Source organism: Tympanuchus pallidicinctus, unplaced genomic scaffold, assembly GCF_026119805.1.
Source record: "Tympanuchus pallidicinctus isolate F22 unplaced genomic scaffold, pur_lepc_1.0 scaffold16, whole genome shotgun sequence".
In the NCBI taxonomy this organism is placed as follows: domain Eukaryota; kingdom Metazoa; phylum Chordata; class Aves; order Galliformes; family Phasianidae; genus Tympanuchus; species Tympanuchus pallidicinctus.
In genome coordinates this window covers 29854884-29875031 of record NW_026294679.1, presented here as the reverse complement: position 1 = coordinate 29875031, position 20148 = coordinate 29854884, and the positions used below count along the sequence as shown (strand labels likewise).

The window sequence follows — 20148 nt, the reverse complement described above, 5'->3', positions numbered from 1 at the left end:
CCTAATTAGACAGTTATTAAGGGAAGACTATGACACTAAAATGCTTAGAGCTGGGAAAGAAAGATTCCCGTAAGCATCTCCTCACAGAGGGAATAATACGCCTATAAATTTTCTTGTATCTCACATTTTCATAAAAGCAGTGTTATATGGGTGCTGTGCTGGAGTCGTGGCTGGAAGCCATTAGATGCAAGCTGTACCTCTTCAATGCAGCTGCTGGGAAACACATCCCATGTCCCAGAGCTCCTGGCTGCATGGGAATTGGCAGACAAAACAAGTCACCTTGACTCCATGCACCACTGCATTTGCAGCAAGAAAAGTAGGCAATTCCACAAGGTACATAACAACAACAAAAAAATTATGAAAAGTTTCCCAAAGAAGCAAAACTAACCATTCTGAGCCCAGGTGAAAAGGACAGCATAGCTGAAGATTCCATGTGAAGTTTGTTTTCAAGTGGCACCAACTCAGTGCTTGATCTGTATTCATAAATACATTTCACAAAGCAAGATTCGCTGGATAAAGAGAATCCTGCACATGCAGAATGTTTTACAAGAGTCCAGAACAAAGACATCATCTGATGTAGTATCTGCATTTTTAAAAGTGATTATTAAGTATAACTTGAAATAACTTGAAATTTTTGTTATGCATTACTTTAAATTGAATCAATTAAATAAGCAGATTAAAAAAAAAATCCTCTGGATAAAGTAAATTATTATGACCAGAGAATGTGCATTAATATTTAAATGATAATTGGGAAGGCTTGATAGCAGGCAATTTGTTTGTGTCATTGAGATCGACTTCGTTGCTCGTAAAGGAAGGATGCGCTAAATGTCAACAAATAGAGCCACCTAGCGGCTTGCCTCCGGCACCAGCCTGGCCAGGAGTCCGACGGCATCTTCTCTGCCTTCCTGGGAATATTTCTTTGGCATTTCTTTGTGTCAAAGGAGAACTTTTCCCTGAGTTAAAAAATAATCATCATCACCATAATTTATAAATGTCAGTTTTCGAAGAGCACAACTGTTAATGTGACTTCCACCTAAAAATGTTCTGGGATAAGGAGGGAAAAGTCTTTTCATTGTTAAGTGACTTGTTTTTAAAGGAAAAAATGAATACATTTCTTTTTGCAATTTAAGAATATGGCTGTCTCTTCTACTTTTAAGGCTACAGACCCAGACTCTGGGCTTTGGGGAGAAGTCAAGTACTCTATCTATGGAACGGGAGCAGATCTGTAAGTAAAAAAGGAAAATTAAGTGATATACAACCAGACTTAAGGCACATGTGCAAGAGAGATGAGAGATGTTGGTCTAGTTGTGAAAAGCTCACTATAGGGGGAAAAAATTCCTTGCTCTCTATCCTCCCTTTCTGTGTAGCTGTACAAATATTTGAGTTCCAACTCCTGTCAAAATAAATCAAAGAAGTCAATATTTTCAAAGATGTAAACCTGAACTTTGAAGGCCAGCTATATTGAATGTTCAAGGCATCTTATATATTTAAACCTTATAGCCCTACATCAGGGAACAATGGAATTTGATCCTTATTTGATGGTGTAATGATCTCTAGTTCCCTTTCCCTGCCTTTGGGAAGTAGGGGTAAGAGCATCCCAATACACTGGTTTTGCCCACACTGTTCCCATCCCAGTGATTGCTCTGGTCTGTTGGCTGGGGCTCCTAGCCTTGCCTAGCATCAGCAGTCTGTCACAGATATCATTGCTGGAAGTTGCATCTCCTGAACACAGAACGTGGAAAAGAACGAACTGCTGAGGCACTCATCCCCGCAATCCATTTTTCTCCAGGCTTTATCCCCTGGAGTTAGAGCTGAACTCCTCTTGTTAGGGTAAAAGCCATTTAGAAGACATTGTCAAAGTCCAAAATCCAAGATGCTAAGGGTGAACCTCTTCTGTAGCCAGAGAGGTACACATATGGGAGCACTTCCAGGACGGATTATTTTGATCCACTCAGTAAGTCCTTAAGCTAGCTGCATAAAGGCAAGCAGGCAGAGGTCATGTCATAGAGGGAGACTTCTCTGGTTTAAAATGTAACAGCTGGTGCAACAAAGCTTGTTAAGGTTTCTGACGAAGGATTTAGAAAAAGGTGTAGGTAATACTTTCTTCTGATTGGAGTTGCAGGGATGTTCAGACTCTGTTCTTACACCATCAAATGAGCAAATTAGGATATCAAGACTTTGTCTGTTCTTAAATACATTTTGGGTGGGTTTTTTTGTTTTGTTGTTGTTGTTGTTTGGTGGGGTTTTTTTGTTTGTTTTGCTTGTGCCAGGCTGGCATGGCTCTCCAAGGCTGGACTGATTTCGAGTTTTGGACCTCCAGAATCACTGAATGCACAGATTTGAGATTTTCAATTAGGAACATGTTTTTTTTTTTTTCTTTTACAGCAGCATAAACGCAGTTATGCTGGCAGAAAAGTGATTTTTTCTTGAGTAAGAGGAATGTTGATAGCCCTTGAAGACATAATCATTACATCAGTTCTATTCCCTCCAAACTGACTTTGGGAGTGGGGCACATTGCTGCAATATCTTCACTTCTCTGTGTTTCTTTCTTTCATTAAGATGGGGATGGTGAGAGTCTCTCTACAAGGTTTCATTGGGCTGGGCATTAAGAAGGCACTCAGCACAGGCACTGACTGCTACCAAGAGTATGCACAACTCTTTCCACCACTGGGTCTAGTATTTGTATTTAACAGATAAGTGGAAAGAATTGATGAATCCCATTTATTAAGTACTTGTTTTATAATCACTCTCAATCGTACTCACATCTGTAGTACAGAAAATGTTTTGTCATTCTTTAATTAAAGGGTATGTAAAACCTTCTATTTGTTAAAAACCCTGCTGTTTGGAGCCTACATTGGCAGTCCATTTACAAATGATAGTGTGTTAGTATCTTCTCTATAAATCCAAGCTTTTGCTTGTCACTTTTGACAGTGTATCAGTAATTACAATTGTATAGAATTGAACTTGCTACAGATAAATCTGAACACCCACTTCATCCCAGTGCCAGTCTGTGGAAAAGTGATTATTTTTGGAAGAAATAATTTGGCCTGCAGTTTTGGGACTTTGAGAACAGTTATTTTTCTTACCTATTCTAAGAAGAAAAGAGCTTAAAAATGATATGCAGCAAACTTCCATTAGCTATCAAGGATACATCAATCAATCTCAATTTATTTAGAACACGATCTAATACACTGCACTTCTTATAAACTGAAGGAATAGGCAATTCCTCAATGTTTTAATGCAAAGAAATGGGGGAAGGCCAACATGGTGAGCATTTATTCAGGACAAAGTCTATAATAGAAAATGCAGCTGAAATGATGTGAGCAGTGAATAGAAAAACACCAAACACTGGTTGTTTTGTGACTTCCAGATCTAAAGACAAGCAGAATGAATGATTCAGAAACATTACTCTGGCATGAGGCTGGTGAACTATACTAATCTTTGGGGCACAGTGTGCCCCAAGTTTTTCAGTGTTTAGAACCCACCTTAACCCTAGAATACAAATACACATTAAGCAACCACATAGAAAACAAACAAACAAAGAACCCCATAAGTCTCTCAATGCTTCTTTTCCAGGTTCCTAATCCACCCATCGACGGGTATAATCTACACCCAACCCTGGGCTGTATTAGATGCTGAAGTGAACTCAAAGTATAATTTCTACGTGAAAGCAGAGGACACAGATGGGAAATACAGCTTGGCTGAAGTGTTTATCACTGTGCTAGATGTCAATGACCACTCTCCAGAATTCAATGAAAACATCCAGGAAAAGACGATGATCATCGGGTCACCAGTGAAGATAGAGGTGAGAAAGAACATAGTGTGTCACAAAGCAGAGTGCTTGGGAAAAGCCCCAGCTATGCGGTTTATTGCTCAGGGATCATCATGACTAATGCCTGAAGGTTGCCTTTTCCTGAGGCTTTACTTTTCACACCCATCTGTATGTAACAAATGCATTACAGCATGGAAAAATAGTATTTACAGACTGCTGAAAAGGAGAAATAAAATTATACAGGTAAAAGATATGGTTCTATTACAGCATTTGAACTGTTAGCTGGTGGAGAATCTTGAATTATACAGTGATCATAAGAAACCCAACTTGCTTAACATTCCTGTGATGCCACTGTGCTCTTTCCCTTCGTTTTGCAGGACTGTACATAATGATCCAGTGCAGAACAAGGGTTAAAAATAATTGCAGTAGCAGTTCACAGGCGAAGGAGCAGAACATCCTATGTTACACCTATTTGAACTTATACAGTCAAGCCTGAATGTGCAACACCTAGAATGAGTAGAATAAAACTACAGCACAAATCTTAAGGCATCTATAAAGTGCATGGAGCTAATCCAGTTGTTCTCTATTCACTTCAACTTTTGTCCACAACACTGTGTGAGATAGTCCCTAGCAATGGACCGTGTGCATTCTATAGTTTTTCCTCTTTTTTCCTCTAATGTGAAATAGATATCATTTACAGAATGCTACATTGCTAGCACTGATGTTTTTCTCAAGTAAATATAGGGCAGCTGATGTCAGGAAAGGATAATTTGTTTCCAAGGCCAAACTTATACAGATCAGTAATTTTACTGCATGGATATTATCAGAATTTAATGCTCAGAAACTTCCAAAGTTTTGTTGTTGGGCAAAGACACAAGCACTGTCATCTTTTTCTCTACACTTTCCTTACCAGGCTATAGATCAAGATGCAGAAGAACCAAACAACATTGTGGATTATTCCATCATGCAAGCAGATCCAGCCAATGTGTTTGATATAGACCAAAGCACGGGGGAAATCAAGCTGAAGTCCTATATCCGTTCCCTGGACATCATCCACAACATTACAAAGAACAAAGACTGCATATGGTCATTGGTGGTGCAGGCCAAAGACCGAGGCTCCCCATCCTTCAGTACCACAGCAGTTCTGAAGATTGATATCACAGAGGAGGTAAGAAAACATTGTAGAAAAATTCTTAGGTGGGATGACTCTTGAGAGGCACCAAAGTGTAGCTATTGCTTGTTTCATTTCCAAGACATCTTTAAAAACAGTTCAGGAATTGAAATTGTCAGGAAAAAATGTTGCCTGCCACTGCTTCTTTCTTTGGTAGCTCTGTAGCACAGAACATTCCACAGACACAAATGTAGAAGGTATTTTGGTCAGAAAAACTGCGAAAGTACAAAGGTAGGAGCATAACATGATTGGGAGCTAGAATAGAATAGTTTCAGTTGAAATGGACCACAAAGATCATTGAGCCCAACTGTCTGCCATAGAACTTTTGAGACTGACCCAAGCATTAAAGCATTATCAGAATGCCTCCTAAACACACAGGAAGCCTGTTTCAGTGTCTAACTACCATCTTGGCAAAGAAGTTCTTCCTAATGCCCGATTTGAGCCTCCTCCAATGCAGCTTAGAGCCATTCACATGTATCCCACACCATTAGGTAGCTGGGAGAAAATAACTCCTCCCACTCCACTTCCTCTCCTCAGAAAAAAAGTTGCAGAGAGCATTACATTCACCTGTTAACCTCCCCTTCTTCAAGTTTAACAATCCAGTGTTGCCAATTCTTGTTATATGACATGCCTTCCAGTCCCCCAATTATGAGTTTCTTGCATTTGATTGTTAGGGACAGGTGAAAATTAAGGACTATAGATTCCTGAGAGTAAAAATAAATGCTGACTGCCAAATCTCTGACCTTTTGTTCACGCTCAAAAAAGGAAAATACTTTTCTCTCACAAAAAGTGACTGAAAAGTGGCTGGGGACGGAGTGAGATATGTCAGAACACTTTTGCAAATCAAAATTAGTGGTGCAGGAATAGCGAGGAGACTTTATAGATTTTTTGTTAAGTATATAGAAATTTGAATACAAGTTTTGTAATTTCAGTATTATTAGCAAAGGAGTTGACTCTACAAGATAGAACACATAGGTTGACTTTCTCATTAGTCCAACTTTATCATCTACCAAAGAGCAGGGAGCGATTTATGGTGAGCAGTGCATGCTTCTGTGGTTATTATTTATTGTTACTTGCCGAGTCTTTAAGTAGGCACCAGCAAAGAGGAAATGGGCTTTAACATGGATGAGATCCACATCATTAGCCACTGGACGAGGCACAGACTGGGTAAACATACAAATCTCTTCCTACACACACCACCTTCTCCTTTTTTTTTTTTTTTGGCTCAAGATGCAACTAGGTGATTTTTTTCTGTTTTCTCTGCCTCCTTTTTTTCCACTGATACTCCTTATCAGGTGGATTTATATTACACTCCTTGATTATGCTTCAGAGCTTGCTGGAAGTTAAGTTTCAGCAGAGAGCACTTCTGCTCATCAACAAGGTAAACTCTGAGTACCAAATGCGCAGGAGGAGCTCCCCATCCCTGCTCTTGGCATCAACCCACCAGGGCTGCAGCCCCAGGGACTGTAGGGACTGAGGTACAGGGCTGAGGGGTGTTGACGGGAGTGAGGGAGCCCTACACCTCCTCTGCTGGGGGGAGATGATATATACCTGAGCTGTTTCCAGCATCTACACTTGTGGATGAAGGATATCTGGGAGAAAAGAAGGAGTATCTAGCGCTTTGGGATTAACAGTTCCTTGGATTTCTTTCTAATGTGTGAAGCAACATAAACACCTGATGTAAAGAAGGCGTCTCCTACAACAGCCCGTCTCTGCTTCCTTTCAATCCAGGCATACATATCTGGCACAAAGTGAGGGATTTGGAGATCTGGAGTACTAATCTGATGTAACATCTGTCCTCTGAAACTTCTGTACATTTCTCCACTACTTCTTTCACTGCTTGTAGTGATTTGACAAAGCACTCACAAATTTCATCTTCCACTTGAGTGATGTATTACGGCAGTGTAGAAGGCTCCTGCTCACTCCCTGTGCCCCAGACACTTCATGATTACTGCTAGCACTTGGTGAAGGAAGCGGGCTCTTGCTTTAGGGACACCACGTATTCTCTCTCTCTCTGACTGTTATGAATGTCCATTTCCTCCTTCTGTGCTCCAGCTGAAAAAAGGTTCTTTTAGTTAGCTGTCTGGAGGTCATTTAAGTATTACTGATTTTGGATAAGAAAGATATTTTTGAGTGTATTCTCTAAGGGATTTCTTGCAGTGTTAATCACACCAAGCAATTAAACAGGCATATTTTCTGATTAACATTTACCACTGCAATTAACACAAGGCTGCGCCCTTCAAGATAGATGCCTTGTGGTATTGCACATCAAATTTTGCTCTTGGAACAATACAGTGATGAAAAACTCCAGAAGTCTTTTAATTTATCTGAGTTTCATTTTAGGGAAATTGGTGTTGAATAGCATCTGTTAGCCTCCTATCCTTTTTCAACAGAATAAGAAGCATATGCTGAAAAAGCTATGCTTTTTTCACCCTTACATCACAGTAAGAGATATTCCTGCTGCCCAAGATTTTCACTGGTAGTAGCTGATCCTAAGAATGGCCTGATGGTGGATCCCACTGCCTCCTTTTTGCATCCCTGCAAGGATATGAGGGTGTTTATTTACAGCTCTCTGGGGACTGAAGCTTAAGTCCACATTTAGACAGCTTAATCTGTGATATCTTTGGTTCTTAATAGCTTTGGCCACTGGTTTAGACTTCTAAACATAGCTAGTGAGTCTTAGTTTTAGATGCCCCTGATTGAAAGTTTCAACAAATACCATCTTTGAATTAATTTCCTCCTCTCCTGTACTCTGTGACCATCCCTAAAACAAGGCTAGATTTAATCTGAGGAAGAACTCAAGGGATGCTGAAAAGGTGGGAGTGAACTCCTCAGAACCAGCTGGTTGGTTTTACATACCCACCTGCTCAAGTTGACACAACCTGGCTTGGGCTCTTAACAGCTTTGTCCGCTTACTTAAGCTTCTAAATATAGCCAATGAGCTGTAGTGGCTCTCGTGGCTGAAAGCTCAACCACATGCTCCTCCTCTTGGGTCCTGCTTCTGGATGTGCCGCCCACTCAATCTGCTCTCAGCAACCCACACACTATGACAGGCTTTTGAGATGCTGCCAGGTGTGTGCACACTGTGATGTCTGCCTGCTGCAAACTGCTGTGGCAGAAAAGTGAAAACCAAAGGAAAAAAGTCACAAGTTCAGTAACAGAAAGAGGCATGGACATCCTGTTTGGTTAATTCAGGTTTTGAATTGTAATCTTGTCCCAGGAGCAGAATTCTGGTTTCTCAAAACTGATATACAGCTAATTCCAGACTCCTATCCCAGTTCTGTAGCTGCCCACTTGTTCCCAGCTCTTTTCTGGGCTGGTTCTCATTATAGCCATCTGATGAAATTCATGTACACTATAGCCATGTAATACAGAATGGTGAAGCCCTGACAGTCATGGGCTGCTCTGCTTTTGTATTCTAGTTAAGCTCTGTTGCTGATTAAATAATGGAATGAAAGTTTCTCCCTACCTTTAAAATAAGACTGCCCATGACTTTCAATAGCATTTCCTTGCCCATTTCTCTTTAGCAATCAGAAATATTTAGGATATGGGAACAGTGGTCTCAGAGGTAGTTTATGAAAATATAGAAGTGAAGTGAAGACACGTATCTTTCTTTATTTTCCATGTTCCGTACACATTTTACCCTACTTCCCTAGTTGTATTTATAATAGGTGCTCACCTCTTTCAAGCATAACTGCATTTGGGTTGACCATTTCTCTTATTTTTGACGTTTCCAGATCAAGTCCAGGGTAAAAACCTATATTTTAGGCCTCAAGAAGCGTCCATGGACGATATTTGGAATTTGCATGAGTGGCGTCCTTTCCACCATTTCTGTAACAATGGTGATCTCTACCATCATGTACTGGAAAAGTGTGAAAAGATCCAAGCTCCACCCGCAGGGCAAAATCCGCAAAATTATACGGGGACCGCCAAGACGCACATTGTGCTAAGCTGCAAAGTGAACTGGTCATTCATTTGTCCTTAATATGCCATATGTAGCTTATGTTTTTGCTTATTTCTTTTAAAAACAAAGCTCTTTAGTACTTCTCACGTCCCCTACCTCGAAGAGTTTTGTTATGTCTGTAAAAGAGTACTTGAAAACAGAATGCAGCACATATCTGCTTATTACTCATTTATATACTGTAATTTCATAAAACAAAGTTTTCTCGTAATCTTTTTAATGCCATATTCAGTAATAGTCCTGTAAAGTGCATCACTGTATCACCTGTGGCTGCTCTTGAAAGACCATTTTCTAATAATAAACTTATATCTGGTTTAGCACTATTATTCCTAGGAAATTAATTCTGCAGTACAGTGCAACAATACTGCTGCAGTTCCCAGAGCCAATTATTGTCTTGCTCAGTTCTTGCAAGTTAAGCAAATGCTAAGTGACACACAGGAGCCTACCCTAATCTGGCACATACTCGTGTTTGGTGGCCATCCATTTCACAGTACTGCAGCATTTGCCCAGGCTTTAAATTACCCAAAGCTGGATTGGCTCTTTGGCTCTCCCTTTTCATTAGAGACAACTTCCAATAGTGATCCCTGCTCAATACATATTTTGGACAAATGAAATTTCTAGGTTACTGTCTGTCCCACAGAGTAAGTCATGTGTTTCCTTTGTACTCTTTTACAGACTCTTCACAAAGGGCCTATGGCCGCCTTTTTGATGCAAACTAAAGATAACCCCATGAAAGCCTTAGGAGTGCTAGCTGGTGTCATGGGCATAATGGTGCTGATAACTATCATGATCTCTACTGCCATGTTCTGGCGCAATAAGCGGTCCAACAAAATCATGCCGGTAAGAAGGATCATAAAAAAGAGACAGACCCAGCCGTCCCGCACGGTGAGGATGGAGTGGCTGAAGTTCAAGAGGCCTAGTAATGCTGCGGAGAAGTTTGTCGTTGAGGACGATGCCAAGAGCCTGCAGAACGAGAACAGCAACAACAACGTCCAAGCAGCCCCCGTGCCCCCAGCCGCTCCCTTGCCCCCGCCGCCCCCCACCCTGGCCGCCAGTGGGAACACCGCAGTGTGGCGGGTGCCAACTGTGTCCGGCTCCCTCACTCCCAAGTTCATCAACAAGCAGCTGAAGAAGAGAGGTCATAGCAGTGCACACAACGCCCTGGTGTCAGAGCTCAAAATGAAGTTTGAGAAGAGAAATGCAGCTATGGGTGAGCCACACATCTAGGCCATGTCTAGGTGCTCTTGGCAGCCCCGGAGACTGTGGGTTGCGGCTGCACGTGGGTATGTTATATGCCGTGGTCTTCCCTGTCTGTCAATACCCGTGAACTGAGAGCAGCTTCTCACTGTGATAGCCATCCCTCACCTTCCAGAAATATTATGTGCTGTGGAGTCGCCCCACCTGTATCAAATGTTGTGATCTGTTCCCAGTTAGGACTGCAGTTCCTTCATTCCATATCCCAGAGCTTGTTCCACCCTGCAGCTGTCTAACCAGGGTGCTCCGTATGCTCTTGCGCCAACCAGAGCCTCCCAAAGTGAGCAGGTCTTTGGGCTGCCCCTGTTCCAGAGACCCTTAGTCAGCACTCTGCAGATGTCACTTCTGATCAGGTCTGGTAGGTGGAGCTGAGGCATTCAAAAACCCTTCACTTCAAAACCCATAACCAGTTCAGAAGGCATTGTTCTGGCTGTGGCAGCAGGGGCAGTGTGCAGGTCTCCTTCTGCACCAGCTCACAGAACACTGAGAGCAAGCTGTGTGCAGGTGAGACCTGTCTTCAGGCATGATGTGCAGTACAGCAGCTGGTGGAATAATGTGCTAATGGCAACAGCACCCTTCATCCTGTGTGCAGGCTTGGAAAAGTTCTTTGTTTTCCTGCAGATTATGCTGGGTTTTGCCAGAGCACATTGGCATGATCCCTCTGCCCCAAGATTGTCAGCTAACCTGAGGATGGGAGGACAGCTGGGGCAGGATACAAGCACAAGAATTCAGTAGTAGTGCTCACCTGATACAGCCTCCTTCTGATCACATACCCAAATGAGAGGCAAGCCGGCAGGAGAAGGATGTGATTAAAGCAGTGGGGAAAATAAGGTAAAACCGAAAGAAAAATTATATTGGAAAAATAGAAACAAAGTACTGGAAAGTCATACGTATCGGTCAGGGAAAGATAATTTGGTTCTGTATAATGCTAGCAGGGGGCTTGGAGAACAGATTTCATCATCCCTACCAGCTTGCTCCAGGGACTGGAGAGTGTAACAGGAGGTTCCATAAAACATTCTGGTTTGTACTACCAGCATTTTGCCTGAATAATGCAACAGATAACTGGAAAGACTTTTTTTTTCATTTTTTTTATACATAAAAAAATACTTTTTTATGTATATATATGTATATATATACATAAATACATATATATGTACATATATGTATATAAAGGGCACTGGAGGCAGAGCAGATTTTTACTGGGTCTACCCTAGTTTCTATGTCACACTTGTCTCTGAGGAGATGTTTTAAGCTGGACCTGGGAAGAAGGCAACATGCACTGGTCTGGCCAAGGAGAAGCACCCTGTGCCCACACTCCTGCCCCTTAAGGCAGCAGCGCCAGCTGCCTTAAGCTGGCTGTCGTGGATGGACACCATGAACATTGAGATGGGGAGCAAACCCTAAGTGACAGAACACTGTATTAATCCAAGGGGGCTGTGAGGCTTCTCAAACAACTGGTTTTTTGAGTCCTTTCAGCCGGACCAGCAGCCTGGCCCGTTTGGGGCTTTTCTTCCCTCACTCCATTAGTTGATCTACTCCTTTCATTTGCACCAGGACTTCATCACCTGAGGAGCTAGCATGTTGAACAAGAAATTACCCACTTACCAGAAACAATCCCATGTTTTTTAACTTCTGTTCACTCCAGTTCGCCATACCATGTTCTTGCCACCAGTGGACTGATCCAGGAGCAGCAGAGAGGAGCCATGGTGCCCAGTGCTGCTCAGCCAGTAGGCCCAAGCTTATGAGGAGAGTACAGGGTTGGGCTTCAGGACGTTCCTCTGCATCAGGCTCTAGAAGCACTGGGACTGTTATGCAGTGGAACTAGCTCTCAGATTGTGCTGGGGAGGCACAGCTGCTCAGGCCCCATGTAGATCAGGGACTGAAAACTGCAGAGCATCAAGGAACAGCAGTTTACCTGGTTTTGTGGGGGAACACAAAATAATATACATTCACTCATGAACACACTTCTCTGAAGCAGTCCCTGGTCTTGGGGCTGCACAAGGATCTGTGTGAGGAACCATGTGGCTGCAAATCTCTCTAAGGAGCGCTCTAAGGACACTTTAATCTGAGTGCAATGCCTGGAGCCAGACAAAGCCACAGACCCTCAGTGGAGAGATGGATGCTCAGCAGGGAGGAGCAGCCCTTGTGGGTATCACACTACCTTTCCCACTGTGCCCTTCATCACTCCTGTGTTATCTATCCAACTTTCCCTCAGGGCCCGCTGCCCATCCCTTCTCTTGGCTTCAGGTCCTTGCATCACGCACTATGTCTACATCCTCCGGCCACGGCCATTTGAGAAAGGGGAGACGCAGCCCCATCACAATTGCTCAGCCCTGGTCCTACGGCCACAGCCCCACATGTGCTTCTTTCTCTGGCTTGTGTCTCCTCCGGGCTCTGCAACGCTTCATGGGGCACCAAAACCTTGTGATGTATCCTGTGTTCCACTCTTTTCCCAATGTTGTGTTGAAGCCAGTATTCAACATTCATTCTCCATGAGGAAAGCCTATAACAACCATTCAATTAAGTGAGATATAATTAAGAGAGATATAGCAGGAATTATAGGCTTATAGTCTTAGAGATTATATTTAAGAAGGAATAAAGATGTTTTATTATAATGTTGTGAGACTTTTCCAGTTACTCTGTATTTCAACTTCAGAAAATTTTTTAATAAATAACAAAAAATATCTATATTGAAAACTTCTCACAGCGTGTTTCTTCTCATGGTGTGTTTTCACTGACAGAGATGCCTTCTTGTTCGTACGCTGAATGACTGGGATGACTTCCCAGGCCAGCCCCCATGGCCCCTGCTGGGCAGTTTCTGTGGGACAGCAGTGCCCCTCCTTTGGAGCACATTGGTAGAGGAGCCTGGGTCCGCTGCTGAGCCAGCACTGCCCTTCCCAGCAAAGCCAGGTCAGGAGGTCCAGCCCTGCCCCTCGCTGCTCAGCAATCTGGTTTCTTTGTGATTTGTAATGATAAAAGAGCAGAAATAAAGCAGAGAACAGTGCGCATTCTGAAAACCAGTCATGTTTATTACATTAACTCTAAGACAAGACTAAGAAGCCCCTTCAGGTATGACAACAAAAGTCAGCATTGACAGAGCAATTCTGTGTTTAGGAGCCATGCAGGTGGAGGTGCTGCAGAGGGAAATGGGGCCTGAGTTTGAACAGCACAGAACATACACAGGGAAGCCTAGCTTTGGTCACCCAAGCACAACTAGAAGCCAAATTGCCACACGCTAAAGCTCACATTAGTTTTTTGTCCCTCCAACTATAGCCAAGGTCTCTATTCTGATTTGGTTTTGGCTTTTTGGTTGTTTTTTTGTTGTTGTTGTTTTCTTTTTTTTGTTTGGTTGGTTGGTTTTGTTTTGTTTATTTTTGTGACAAAGTCTACAATAACCCATAGAACAAGGGCTGTGGGTGTGCCAGCCACATAATTTGTTTGTGCTGGAAATCACAAGGTCAAAAAAAAAGAAGATGAGTCATGTGTCCTCAGACCCTCTCAAAAAATGCAGCTGCTCTGCAAGCCTGAGTCAGTTGCTCCCACATGCGTATTTGGGTGTTCGGGTTTTTTTGCCTCCAGCAAGAAGGCAAGTGCAGATTGTGAAGCAGCAGGAGAGATTGGTGGTGCATCCTTGTCTGGGGTGGGGGCCTGGCTGCTGCTCAGACTCACGACACTCAACAGCAGCCAAAGCCCTACAGTCATGGCCATACCCGTACAGTGTTGGCAGCCAACGTCCCAATGGCAAGGGTCACTCCAAGTATCCCCATCACCTTCCCACATCACCTCCAAAGCCACTGCCACAAGCCTTCCTGGGGAAGCTGAGAGAAGTGGTGGTAAGAATTGAAAGGGAAACAGTGGTTGAGTATTTGTCCACAAAAACCAAGATGTTCATTCACCAGCTGTTGTTCTTAGTATTAAAAAAAAATAAATTCACACAACACTTGTGTAACAAAAGGCATTAGATATGCAAGTTTTTGTTATGCAAAAGCATGGCTACGCAGGAAACTAAACTGCTCGTCTAAGACACGTTTTAGACACAAGTAAATATTCCTTCCCTCTGTATTACATACAGCATTCCCATCAGAAAACAAGTAAAACCCTGCACTGCTATCACATTACACTGGTTCACAGGAGTAAGAAAACAACAAAGGAGAATTTAAAACAAACAAAAAAGCACTCCAAACCACACCCTCACCTTCTTACTTTTCCACTTGGCAGCCAACAGAAGTCCACACCTGGCACAGGGAGGAGCTGAAACCAACCTCCATGCCTACCACCTCCTGGGTGGGAAAAATAAAGAAATAATAATAAAAATACTTAAAAAAAAAAAAAAAAAGATGTTTATGTGAAAAAGAGCAGGCAGCTCTAGCCTGTCACTGCACGTGCTTCTACTGAGCTGTAGGGTCTGTGATTTTGTTAATGTTTGTTTCTTTGCATGCCAGATTGAAGCAGTCACACCATGGCTTTAAAACATTTCTTAAGAAGCGACTGCAAAATATTTTTGCTACGTTGTTTGTTAGATTGATTGAGTGCATCTCAGTGTATGTGTGTGTGCCAATGCATGTTGCTCTGTGGCAGTGCTGGCAGCCTGGGGTGCTGGGGTGCACGCCCCACAGTGCTGGGGCACCAAGCTCTCTGGAGATCCTGGCCGTACCCCCCACCATGCTCCATGTCTGTGCCACATGGGGAAAGCCAGCAAGATGGAGACCATTCACCAGGCCGTGAAGCCACAGATATGTTTGGGGAGGGGGCTGTGCTAATAGAGGTCAGCGCTGTTCCTGTGGGGCAACCGGGCCTTGCCGGGGCGCTCAGGCTCCTCGCGTGCTGGGGGCCGCCGGGCACCGCGGCCACCATCAGGACGGCAGAGTCCATCCTGACTGCCGCCGGGCAGGCTGTCCAGTGTGCTCTCCTTGCTGCCAGCACCTGGCTGCTTGTCCCCACGACGGCGGCGGGGCCAGGCAGCAGGGCAGCGGGCCAGGCAGCCGGGACGGGCCTCAGCGGTGCAGGCGTACATGCCGGCGGGCACAGCCAATACCATGGCGCAGACGATGACAACAATGTGGATGAGCTTCTCGCGCTGCTCCAGCTGGCTGATGTCGCTGCCTGTTACAAAGACAACACACTGGCCCTTGCGGGGCGCTTGGTTGCGAACAGCCACGCAGACTTCGTACTTGGTGGCGGGCAGCAGGTCGGTCACCGAATAGGTGTTGACACCGGGGCCGATGTAGATGGCGTCCTTCTGTGCGGTGTCGTAGCGGCCCACCAACAGCGTGTACCAGATCTCTCCCGGCTCTGCCACTGCCGCCGCTGCAAACCACTCCAGGGTGATGCCGTAGACCGTTTGCTTGGCAATACGCACCTCCACATGGGCGCCTGGCTCAACTGGGGCTGCAGCGGCCCAGCCCGGCTGCGTGGCAAAGGCTGGTGAGGTACCCACATGGAGCATGATGGCCGCCGAGGCGTTGCCCAAGAAGTTGGCGGCTGTGCAGGTGTAGTTGCCTGCGTCTGCAGGCCGTACAGCCGGGATCAGCAGGTCAGAACGGACAGTCTCCTCGCTGATGGGCTGAGTGGAAACTGCAGGGCAGAAAGAAGCCAAGTCAGTGTCTTGAGTAGTGATACTGTAGCCCTGAGACCATCTCAGAACAGAGTATGGATTAGGGAGCCAAGCAGCTCCAGCCTATCCTGGGGAAAAGGGAACAGGAGTGTGGCCCTGGCAGCCAAAAGAGCCAACCAACCCAGTCCTGGGGCCGTCGGACACAGCACAGCTAGCTGGCTGAAAGAAGTGACTGGCACACTGCACTCAGCATTGGTGCAGAGCACCTCCAAGTACTACCTGCAGCTTAGGGCACTACAGTGCAAGAAAGATGTAATAGCATTATGTTGTGTCCAAAGTAAGGCAACGGATACTGGAAGGACTGAAATGCATGACTTCTGTGGAGCAGCTGAGGTTCTTTAGCTCGCTCAGTGTAAAGAAGAGTGTAAGGACCCTCACTGGCCTCACAAGAGGAGCAGAGAGGCACGTACAGCCCTCAGCTCTTTGGTAACAACAGGATGCGAAGTAAGGGCTTACTGCTGCATCAGAGGAGGGTCAGAGGATAGGAAAAGGCTCTCCACTGAGAACCTGGTCAAGCACTGGAACACTCTTGAGGCAGCAGTCTCAGCGTCAAGCATTCTGGAGCTCAACAACTGTTGGGTCAATACTCTAAGTTACGTGGTTTAACTTTTAGGTGGCCCTGTGTGGAGTGACAAGATGGACTCAGTGATCTTTGTGGGTGCTTTCCAGCTCAGGATATTCAGTGAACCTACCCTGAAAGGGACATTTCACTGAGCAGACCCTAAATGCCTCATGGCGCTCTGCCCTCCTTGTGTCCAGGCTGCAAGAAAGCAGGGAAGGCTCTCCAGTTCACACATGTGCTGCGTTCCACTAGACTGGAAATTGAAAAACTCTATTCCCAAGAGGCTCTGGCCCAAAAAAGAGGCACGTGAGGCCAAGGAAGGGCAAACCTGGATGCAAAATGCAATTTTAGTAACTCTATGAACTAGCACACTATCTACACAAACATGGGTACATTGGTAAGAAGAACCTGTGTGTTATTAATCCAGCATGTGCTCACAGAAAGATGCACAAGTGCTGCTAAAATGCTGAAATAAATCAAACATCAGACCAAGATTAAGGGTAAATGCTGCCTTACTTAGATAGCAGGATTGTTAAGGCTACACATAACCTGCACAGTGGCTGTGTGTCGTTTTAATTTTGAACGTATGAAAATAGCAACTTGCCCTGTTGAAGGCTGGAACCAAAAATAGCTGTGAGGGAGGGCCAGCTGGACAGAGAGGAAGGGAAAAAGTCTCCTAGTATGAAGTCCTCAGCAAAGCAGATAAATTAGCGGGGTTTATGCAGAACAACAGCATTCATTTTGGTTATAAAGTGAGAGTGGACAGTGTCTAGTGATGTGGCTTCAAGGGTTTGTGGATTGCAGGGATATTTCCTGAGAAAATATATGGGAATAGTCTACAAGTGTGTACGTGTTCACACATGTAAACACATACATAAATACATAATTATATACAGAGAGATATATGTATAGAGAATGTGTGTATGGAGACTATATACATACATAGACATATCTAGTCACACACACCTATGTACTTATATAATTGTATATTATGCAGTATATATTATATATTTATATGCATGCCTAGATAACTGCATATTTTATATATATGCATGGCTGAGGTATTATTTATAGTTCTTATATCATTTGCCATGATGGAAAGGCTACTAATAAAAATCCACATGTCATAAAATAATTGTGGAACTTGTTCCTTTCATCTTTAGCCAATTTCTCACATAAAGTGTGATAATTAAGATTGTGTGGATTCTTTTGCAACCACAATGACAGTAATGCACCGAAGAGGCAGAGAACTGGTGTGGTGACTGGATGGCCTGAAGAACTACGTCAGCAGAGTAGCAAAACATAAATAAAGACAAAAAAAATCTTTTCTCTGCTTACCATTAAATGCCCGTAGAAGTTTGAATGCGTAAGTCCACCAGACGGCTGGGGCAGGGCTGGCTTGCACAAAGCAGGTCAGGGTGATGTTCAGCCCCACTTGGACTGTCAGATTGGTGTCAAGGGCTGAAGTTTGTGGCTTCATGCAGCTGTTGAGCTCCACTTCATGAAAAAATTTCCCTGCCCTGAATTTCGGGCTTGAGCAAGTTAAGTAGGAATTCATCAGAATAAGAGGAGGACCAACTGACTTGATAAACTGGACAAATCCTCTCAGGCGGCAGTCACAGATCCATGGGTTGTCATGGAGGGCCAGGACAACGTTGGAAATAGCTTCGCCCTGCCCTGCCGCCCTCTGGCTTCTCTGATAGATAGGCCAGCTGTAGAAGACATCCCTGGATATGACAGTAAGCTGATTTGAGGATAGATCTAAATAGGTCAGGTTGGGCAGATAGCGGAGCGCGTGTTCTGGAAGGACATCCAGCCGGTTGTGCTTCAGGTCCAGAATTTTCAGAGCTGGGGTGTCTTGAAATGCTGTCCATGGCACCGAACTTAATTTGTTCCCTTGCAAGCGCAGCTCCTTCAGAACCGGCAGGTACTCCAGGCTCTTCATGTGCATCACCGTGATGTTGTTGAAATTGAGCCAGAGATACTCCAAGGCACTAATGTTCGCAAATGACCCACGAGGCAATTCTGTTAGGTGAGAGTTTTCTATTCTAATTTTTCTAATGTCTTGAGGAATGTTTTCAGGAATCTTCCTCAGCAGTGCAGACATGCAGAGTAAACTCCTGAGGAGGAAACAAGAAAATTCTCTAGGTCATATGCTACTTTCATGGGTAACAAATCATTTCCTTACATAGATCTGCAAGCACACGAAGAATTAACAAGTGTTGCTTTCATGGCGTGCAGAAGCATTGTAAACATCCTTCGGTTCAGTTTTACACCATCTAAGAATACTATTAAAATAATTTTTAAAAAGCATTAAGAAAAAAAAGTTACATGTGTTCATATCTACATATGACTACGTATCTCAAGGAAATAAAAGAGATCTCATAATTATATCTTCAAGATGGTAATGTGTAGTATTAGTTATAGCAAAGGCATACCATGAGGCCACTTGGTTTTGGTCTTCATCACAACAACAAATATGTATAGGAATATATATATAGAAATCTCTGAGCTTCTACAATGATGCTACAGCTAAGGTAACTAGTTCTCTTACCTTCCAAAACTGTCCTGAGAACAAGAGCATCCTGTGACACAAGATGAAAAAGAAGGGTTTATCTTGTGGAAGGCCACAAGAAGAAGAAAAATGTGATGAATAGTAGGGTCCATATTCTCCTTTAAGACAGCACTGTGCAGGGTGTTCACCAAACATGCCAACAGCCTCCAAGAAGCAAATCCTATTATCTGTAATCTTCCTTGACGCAGAAATAAATCCTGCTGGGGACCCAGGCCTAAAGAACACATGTAGTATGGTTCACAGCCCATGTCGAAGGGCTAAAAATCACCCCTGGACTCACTCCTGGCCGCCTCTTACACAGCCATGGGGATGACAGATTTGCTTGGATGGTTATATAAAGCTCAACAGGCTCCTGAAGCTGAAAACTCTTCTGATCCCAAGTAGTTAACCAGGCCTATTTATGTTTGTTTGTTTTAAAATGAGTCTGCTTCAGTCTCCTGTATTTGAATGGCATTCATCAAGGCCAAAAACCACAATAAGGACCAGACCTCCCAGCTGTGATTTGGCAGCACATAGTGCTGATTGTGCAAACCATCAGGCTCCAAAACCTCCTCACAGCTCATCGCAGGGTGCACTATTACACGTGGTGGGCAAGAAAGCTACTCAGCTATTCTGTCACTGAAACTGAACACTAGTTCTCCAGTGAGACAACCACCTAAAAATATATATATTTTTTCCCCTCTCATTGTCTCCATTCTTACACAACGGCAATGAAAACAGCAACACAGGTATAGCCAGTCCATGGACTTCCCTGAGAAAAGACTGGTTTTAACATTCATCTACATTGTACAAAATATAAAATTTCAGTGCTATTTTAAGTTCTCGGGCTTCCCACATAAGACGTGTACCAATTGCTCTTTGGTCCCCTTGAAAAACTCAGTCTAAATAATATCATTATAATATATATATATATTTCTTTTAAAATCCAAAGCCAGCAGTTTTCAGTTCTGATTTCCAAGCAGCACTGTGTTCTCCTGGGGCCATCTAGTGTGCTTGGACTTCATTACAGCCTGCTGGATGCAGCAGCCATCGGTAAAGAGCTTAACCTCAGTACCAATACATGTGAAGCTGGGTCACAAATCAAGATTAGCCTGAACCTACTTAACCTCCAACCTGCGGACCAGGATAGAAAAATATTTATAGCACAAAAGCTTAGAACCATACATATCTTCTGGGGCACGTGCGCTAATGTAGCTGCTGTAAGCCTCCAGAAGACGTGGGGCTGATTCTGTAGATTTA

General features: G+C 43.8%; 2 protein-coding genes and 1 long non-coding RNA gene across 4 annotated transcripts in view; 1 reads left to right on the top strand and 2 right to left on the bottom strand.

Annotated features, from left to right (window-relative positions):
- The window catches only part of CDHR1 (cadherin related family member 1), a 92122-nt gene extending 80889 nt beyond the window's left edge, over positions 1–11233 (top strand). For both annotated transcript variants that reach the window (XM_052677794.1, XM_052677795.1), the window contains 4 exons: positions 1158–1225; positions 3577–3805; positions 4686–4940; positions 9580–11233. In XM_052677794.1, the coding sequence (XP_052533754.1) occupies positions 1158–1225; positions 3577–3805; positions 4686–4940; positions 9580–10131 (1104 nt within the window). In that variant the 3' untranslated portion in view covers positions 10132–11233. The remainder of the gene's footprint in view (positions 1–1157; positions 1226–3576; positions 3806–4685; positions 4941–9579) is intronic.
- Positions 1–20148, bottom strand: part of LOC128078020 (uncharacterized) — a 173673-nt gene that overhangs the window by 90288 nt on the left and 63237 nt on the right. The window lies entirely within an intron of this gene.
- LRIT2 (leucine rich repeat, Ig-like and transmembrane domains 2) lies at positions 14915–18923 on the bottom strand. The gene is made up of 3 exons (XM_052677807.1): positions 18889–18923; positions 17673–18454; positions 14915–15732 (listed from the first exon to the last, which is right to left on the bottom strand). The coding sequence occupies exons 2-3, from the start codon at positions 18439–18441 to the stop codon at positions 14915–14917; spliced, it is 1587 nt and encodes a 528-aa protein (XP_052533767.1). The 5' UTR covers positions 18442–18454; positions 18889–18923.

Excerpts from the sequence above, each read along its gene's own strand:
- LRIT2 (XM_052677807.1), bottom strand. The coding sequence starts at position 18,441 with ATGTCTGCACTGCTGAGGAAGATTCCTGAAAACATTCCTCAAGACATT. Across the intron at positions 15,733-17,672 it reads ACTTCTACGGGCATTTAATG|TTTCCACTCAGCCCATCAGC; the intron begins GTAAGCAGAGAA and ends TCTGCCCTGCAG.